Source organism: Dromaius novaehollandiae, chromosome 5 (genome assembly GCF_036370855.1).
Source record: "Dromaius novaehollandiae isolate bDroNov1 chromosome 5, bDroNov1.hap1, whole genome shotgun sequence".
NCBI classification, from domain to species: Eukaryota; Metazoa; Chordata; class Aves; order Casuariiformes; family Dromaiidae; genus Dromaius; species Dromaius novaehollandiae.
Window position 1 is genome coordinate 41,428,350 of NC_088102.1, and position 7,717 is coordinate 41,436,066.

General features: G+C 48.2%; 1 protein-coding gene across 1 annotated transcript; it reads left to right on the plus strand.

Moving 5' to 3' along the window:
- Nucleotides 1-5,588: 5,588 nt before the first annotated feature.
- RIOX1 (ribosomal oxygenase 1) lies at nt 5,589-7,382 on the plus strand. The gene has a single exon (XM_026095874.2). The coding sequence runs from the start codon at nt 5,642-5,644 to the stop codon at nt 7,340-7,342; it is 1,701 nt and encodes a 566-aa protein (XP_025951659.2). The 5' UTR covers nt 5,589-5,641; the 3' UTR covers nt 7,343-7,382.
- Nucleotides 7,383-7,717: the final 335 nt, after the last annotated feature.

Sequence of the window (7,717 nt, forward strand, 5' to 3'; positions counted from 1 at the left end):
TCACACTGTAATATCATCCTTTCTAGGAACAAGCCATACCAGTATAAATACTACAGCATAAGCATTTTTATGCTACTGTAACTGTGCTCACCTGAGAGGAATTCCACCTTTCTGACAATCCAGATGAAGCAGTGGGAGCTTGTGTGTGTTGGGCGAGCACTGAAAATGTTCAGAAATATTTCTGGGAGGTTTCACGCTGTCCCTCTAGTAGCAATACAAATCTAATACTGCAAGCAAAGATGCGAGCGTTACCATGCACAGGCTTTCTGCTGTCGTGCTCTGAGTACACCTGAACAATACAGTTGCTAAACTGAGACATCCTGTTTGCCCCTCTATTTCCATCTTGGTAATGCTGCATCAGAGGTGAGGGAGCGATTTCAGAGTACTTCAGAAAAACTTCAGTGTAGACAACTTTTTTGTCCATTTATCAGGAAAGAAAAGATAAAGTCTTCTGTGAGACTTCTGCAAAGGAGAAACTTACTGAAGAGGTAAATGTTGAATGGCACTGCTACATGATAGTATTGCTGTATGTTCATTTTGAAAAAGTGAGTAAATATGTTTCATGAGCAAAGCTATCCAGTTGCCATAATTAATACAGAAAGGATGTGAACAAAATAATAATAAACCTCTAAAATCCTTCTTCTGTGGAAAAGCCTAACCCAAACAGCTTTTCAAGAGCCATGCTTTGTGCATATTAAAAGAGTACTCTCTAGCACAAGATACGGGATGCATGCAGGAACAGCCTGAGGTATCTTCTATCTCAATTGTCCACATGTGAGTAATCCTACAGGGCAAATATTTTATTGTGATTCTCTTTGCTTTCATTTTATGATGCGCATTTTCCCCTCATGGCCATTTACTTTTCTCTCTCTGCTGCAAAGCAAGAGGACTGGAGTCTCGGAGTCTGCAGCTTTGTGTTTAGTCACTGCCTATGGAGTCAGTGCAGATGGTATCTGCTCAATGCTACCAAATGTTAGATGGCATGTTTTAAGAACAAAAAATCTCTCATAAAACTACTTTAGAAATGCTTTACAAAATAAGCCCTGGGATCCTAGTGGGAATGAGAGGTGACAAGTCAGCTGAGGGTCCTACTCCCAAATTTTATCTAATTTAAGCTTTAATTTAATTTACTTTAATTTTAATTTTAGTGTGTATTTTACCATCATATAGGACAAGGGGAAATGTCTGTGCTTCCAAATTCCTCCGAAAAGATCATTTCATTGGGGACCTGGCCCTTTTAATTATTATTTTTATAAATTTGTTTTAATTAGACTGTTCCGTGGCAGGGAAGGCTTATTTTCTCAGTGGGGCTCTGTGTACGAGATAGTCAGGATTAAAGACCAAGACCAGTCACTGAATAAGAAAATCACCAACAACAGAGAAAAAGCTGGAGATATGCCAAAAATTCTGGCAAGAGATGCTTCAGTGAGTGAGTGCATTCACTCGGATGAGGGGGCCAGAGGATAGCTCTTGAGAAACAGTTCCTGAATCAGCTTTTAGTCTTGTTATCTGGCAGTGAATGTTACAGCTTTCACAGGGAGAAGTATGTTTCACAGTCCTCCCAGTGTCCTTACAGGGATGGCATACTGGATGTTGCTGGGCTGTATGAGAAAGATTATCAGGGCTCTGGTTAATTAAACCTATTACTGAAATGTTCTTTTTCTTTACCGGGTATTGCTTTTGGCATGCAAACAAAATTGACGGTGCAAGAGGTAGGTTGCCAGCAAAGTAATAATGAGAAAAAGGATTAAACTTAATTTAACTTTCTACAAGTGATGGATTTACATTAATGGTTTGCCAGGAACAAAGAGAATGTGCTGGACAATTTGCATTATGCTGAACAACTGAGTATCCAATACACAGAGAAGTGAAAAATGTGACACAGGCCCAACCCTGCAAAGAATTTTATTCTTTCCACTGGTTGGTGAAGACTGCAAATACCTTTGCAGGATCAGGCCTTATCAGGACTTCAATTTTTTGAGCAGTGAATGGAGTAAGGTCAAAATATCAAATAAACACTACATCTCTTTGAGGTGCCATTTACATCTTTCTTCAGAAGTCACTCGTGCCTCCTTAGTAAGTTGCACTCACTACATTTTTTGTGTCCTCTTAAATAAAATGTGTGTGGCTCTTGGCAATGCAGCTTATATGCTCATAAAATCTGGGTAACTTTGTGCTAAATCCTAATTAAGAAGTTTAATTGAGCCTCCAGTTGCTACTATGCCTATGTGAGCAGCAGCTGGGGACCACCTAATCATTCAGAGATGTGTGCTACTTTCCTTGTGTTTATTTAAGGAGTTTTTTGTGACACTGTTCTTCCCTTATGACAAATTTCCCTGAAATACTGGGCAGTGAAAGAAAACAGCATGTAGAGCTTTTGGCTATTCCCAGGCAACCATCTAAGTACTCTGAAACTGATACTGAAGGTCTCTCTTTTTGCCTTAGGTCAAAACCCTTTTGTGTGCTGTACAGAAAAATAGCTAAATTCTTCTTTATTCTTGAAAGCTTTTAATATTAGAAAGGCTAAATTGTCACAAGAAACATTTTATAATTATAGAGATTTCACCACCATTATTTTTCACCACGTCCTTCACATTCAGACTTTGTTATATATCAAAAAATCCAATGTCTATCATCTTGCAGTGGCAGAGAGTGACATTCATGTTAAGGTCACAGCCCTACAACGAGACTTTGAGCTCCCTGTGCTGGTAAACATTTAGAGCAACTTTGCTGTAGTCATTATTCTTGTGTAACTCAGATCAGACTCTACATAAAGTGCTCTGCTTCCGAGAAGAATCAATCGCACTAGTGTAAATTAAGCAGCAACACAAATAGCTCAGAAGGCCAGCTTTTTCAGATGTCATTTCCCCCCCCACCCAAGCCTACTTAGCCATGCTTACATATAACTAACGCATACAACAGTCTAGCTTCTACCATATTTCAAAGAGTCGGCATCTTGGTTTTGTTAAGGGCCCAGTTCTGTTGAAACAGTTTCAGGTGATAAGATTATTCTGGTAAGCAGGGCTTAACCTTGGAAAACAAAGACTGATTTGAAATACAGAGTTCACCCTTCCTTCTCCTCCAGCATACACATGCACACACAGACTGCTTTCACTTTCTGCACATTTTAAATCCCATACAAACCAGTAAGCTTGCCAAGAAAAGTGTATATTCGTGTTCTGATATTTTTTAGGAAGTCTTTCCTAACACGATATAAACTACCAGTACATGTTCCACTGTTCTGTATCTGCCCCCTACTGGCAAGGCGTGACGTTCAAGAAATCCGAGGCAAAAATACGGTCTACACACAAAAATTGGACTCTTTTACCTAAACCACTACAGTTCAACAGAACAACTTCCTGCTGTTGTTGCTCTTCCTACACAGGTGTACAGGCTTCTGCCCTAAGGGCTGCCCCAGCAGAATTCCATCAGAAGAAAAATACAAGCAAAATGAAAATAGTTTTATTACATTCATACAAAATCTGTCTGGGCCACTTCTAATACACTGATGAGAAGTGGAAGCAGAGAAAAGCTTTCTCATCCTCAAAATCTATGTTTTTTCAAAAACAGCTTTATAATCTTTTATCAGAGGAACCTGGCTTCCACTGAGTTCTCACCAGCCGGTATGTATCTTTTCACTCCTCATAGATGATCTAGATTCCTCTAAGATACCTATGATATTTCCAGATAAATTTGGATGCACATCTGAAATCACTTAAACAAGACTGAACTGTAGTAGCATCCTGAGAAGGCAGGCTTGAGTAAGCAGCAATATCATGGCTAAGTACCATGGTTTGGGACTAGCCCCTGGCATGGTACAACTATACAACCTGTATTACGTACACAAGTGTTGGCTGAGATGTGCTTTTCAACCAGCAGAGATGTATCAGAGTTTATTTTCAATGGGGCAGGAAGTCCTAGTTTACATCACCTGGCTTTATTGAGGCAGAACTGGACCTCTTGTATCAAAACAGAAGCTGAAACTCAAAACATTTTACTTCCTCACATAACAATGTAAAGCACAACTTGCAGGCATTTTCCCATTGTATGTTTGTACAGGACACGTGACCCCCATGGAACAGTGATCTCCAAATCAGGGTTCATCATCTGAAGTGTGGACACAAGCCAGGAGCTGCAATAAAAGTGCCAGTGCACCCCTTCGACACTGTTTAACTGAGAGGCTGATTTGGGGATTTTTTAGACAAATCGAAAAACCTTAAACCATTAAGATGTCTGAATCTGTTCTAAAATTAGACTTAACAGCTGAACTCATCCTTATTTAGGCCTAACTAATGATTTCTGCTATGAATGCTCTTGAACTCTGTGAAAAATTAAATATAGACCTGGCTTGAAATCCTGGCAATGCTGAAGTTAAAAAAAGTCAAAATTAACTCTTCAGCTGTGTCTCCTGGGCCTGTTATGCTGGGTGGCCCACACAACAGACCTGAGCATGCTTATTTAACATACCGTGTGAAGCTGATATATTCCTATCTGTGAGATGCTGATAGCACCCTTGTAAGCCAGAATGTGGCTAAATTACTGCAGTTAAATGCTTTAGACTAACAGGAGGAGACAAAATTCTTTTGCAGAATCCATTCTCATAAATTATCTGACTCCATCAAAGATTTTTCCTCACAAAAGTATGACACCGACAAGTTCTCGTATTGAAGCTTGTTCTTGATCAGAAAAGTGTCAGCCTAGTATGACAGTAAAAATCCTTATGGCCTTCCACATTTTCCATGAGTTGAATCTTGCTGGTTGTGCCACCTCTCCTCGGCCCTGCAGAAGCCTCCTTGTGCTCAAGCTGCAGCTGCTGAAATGGCCGAGCAGCCCTCAGGCTGTCAGAGCACTTCCAGAGCCGCTGACAGTGCCGTTCTGGGAAGCTTCAGGCCTAGGGGAGAAATCGGGAGAGCACGGGCAAAAGTGGGTACAGATTACGAAGCAGTTAGTGGATCTGGCAAAAAAACCATGGCATGACACGACAGCATTTTGGTTCTGGAGATCCTTCAAAGGATGTAGCCTTTCACCTGGCACCTCCACTAGGAGCACAAGAAAGGGGGAGGAGGAGGCGTGACATACCAGGATTAGACCCCATCCAGCTCTGATTCCTATTCCTTGTGTAGCGGAGCCTTACGAAGTAGTCTTATCTCATCTGACCCTTTCGGAGTGTAAAGTAATTGCGTGCCATCCAAAACAGTACCCTTATGCTGTACCTGTCGGAAAAGCTTTTCCAGAAATGCTTACAGCATCCTTGTGGAAAGCAGCCTTCCAGCCGGGGCAACATAACCACACTGGTCAGCTCCCTACTGCATTCCTAATGATGACGTTAGGACAAAATGAAAGCGATTATGTTTTGCAGAGCAGCACCAGCGCGCACCTGCAGCTCCCCGGCGAGGCCCCGCCGGGGCCCACACGCGGGCTCTGCCCTTCGCCGCCGCCGCGACAGCTCCGCGCTGCCAGGACGCGCTCGGGAGGCCCGGTGGCTGCTCCCTCCGCAGCCGCCCTGCCGCCGGCCCGGAGAGCGGCCGAAACAAACCTTTCGTCTCTGCTTCGCGCCTCGGGCACGGAACCCCGCCCGGCGGCCCCAGAGAGGGGCGGGCGGCGCCGCGGAAGCGGTGGGGCGGGGCGGCGCGGCGCGGCCATGGCGGCGGGCGGCGCGGAGCCGCGGCGGCGGGTATCGGCGCTCTCCGTGTACCGGCGGGCGGCGGGCGCCGCGCGGCTGGAGCGGCGCCGCGGGCCGCCGCTGCCCGCGCGCGGTAAGCGGGCCAAGGCGCGGCCCAGGCGCGGCGCGGAGCCGCCGCCGGCAGCGCCGCCGCCCGCCGCCGCCCTGCCCCGCGTGGAGCGGGCCGAGGCGCCGGGCCGAGGCGCCGGGGGGAAGCGGCGGGGCGGCCCCGCGGCGGGCGCGGGCAGCCCGCGGGCCGCGAGCCCCGGGGGGAAGCGGCGGGGCGGCCCCGCGGCGGGCGGCGGCGTGGCGGCGCTGCTGCGGCGGCTGGGGCGGCTGGAGGACAGCCGGCAGCGGGCGGCGGAGCTGTTCCGGTGGCTGCTGGCGCCGGTGTCGCCGCGCGAGTTCGCGGCGCGGCGCTGGGAGCGGGCGCCGCTGCTGGTGCGGCGCGGCGAGCCCGGCTACTACGCGGGGCTGTTCTCGTCGGCCGAGCTGGACGGCATCCTGCGGAGCGGCGAGGTGCGCTTCGGCGCCCACCTGGACGTGACCAGCTACGCCGAGGGCGTGCGGGAGACCCACAACCCCGCGGGCCGGGCCCTGCCCGCCGTCGTCTGGGACTTCTACCAGAACGGGTGCTCCCTGCGGCTCCTCTGCCCCCAGGCCTTCTCCGCCACCGTCTGGCAGTTCCTCTCCATCCTGCAGGAGCACTTCGGCAGCATGGCGGGGGCCAACACCTACCTCACGCCGCCGGGCTCCCAGGGCTTCGCCCCCCACTACGATGACATCGAGGCCTTCGTGCTGCAGCTGGAGGGGAAGAAGCACTGGCGCGTCTACGGCCCCCGGACGGAGGCCGAGGTGCTGCCCCAGTTCTCCAGCGCGAACCTCACGCAGGCCGAGCTCGGTGAGCCCGTGCTGGAGGCGGTGCTGGAGGCCGGGGACCTGCTGTACTTCCCCCGGGGGTTTATCCACCAGGGTGTCTGTCTCCCTGATGCACACTCGCTCCACATCACGGTGTCATCCTACCAGAGGAACTCCTGGGGGGACCTCCTGGAGAAGCTCCTCCCGGCTGCTCTGCAGATGGCCCTGGAGGAGGACGTGGAGTACCGGCAGGGGCTCCCCATGGACTACCTGGGGTACATGGGGGTCACCCACTCGGATGTGGCTGATGCTCGCCGAACGGCTTTTGTGGAGAAGGTGCAGAGTCTGATAAAGAAGCTCATCGACTATGCGCCTATCGATGCTGCTGTGGATCAGAGAGCCAAGTCATTTCTTCACGACTGTCTCCCCCCGGTGCTGACACAAAGTGAAAAGGCACTGAGCGTGTATGGATTTCCAGCCCGGTGGCAAGATGGAGGCACCCGCGACGTCGATATACGAATAACGAAAGACACAGAAGTACGCCTCCTCCGTCACGGCATCATTAGACTGTGCAACGAGGAAGCTGGTGTGATGCTGTATTACACGACAGAAAACTCACGAGTGTATCATAAAGAAGAGCCCAAGTCCCTTGAGATAGATCCTGAGTATACCGATAGTATCGAATTTCTCCTGTCTTCTTATCCAAACCATGTCAGTGTGGATACCCTTCCCTGTGAAGCCTTGGAGGACAAGATTTCTCTAGCTACACTCCTGTTTGAGAAGGGCATTCTGACTACTAAGAAGCCTCTGGTGCAAGTGTAACTCTATTTTTGAACAAAATAAACATACAGTTGTTTATAAAGTATTCTCTCCTGTTCTTACCTTACACCTGCTGCTAAGTGTGAATCAGCGCTCTGGATCTCAGTTTCTGATCTGAGGGCAGAAGGGCTTTGACCTGGCTAGACAAATCAAACACTGTTCTGGTAAAACAAGTGCCTGCTGTTGAACTGTGCATGATTAAGTGACTAGAGAAAGCAGGTGCTTAATTTTGTTTTTGCCAACCATATTACTACGTCCTAGGTAACTTTGAGATGCTAGTGAGCTTTTTTGCACTCAGCAGATCAGCTGTGTGTTTACAGTGTTTTAAAGCAGCCTGTGTTACTGTGGGAAGTACTCTCATTATTTAAAGACGTATTT

Coding starts and splice junctions, on each gene's coding strand:
- RIOX1 (XM_026095874.2), top strand. CDS start 5,642: ATGGCGGCGGGCGGCGCGGAGCCGCGGCGGCGGGTATCGGCGCTCTCC.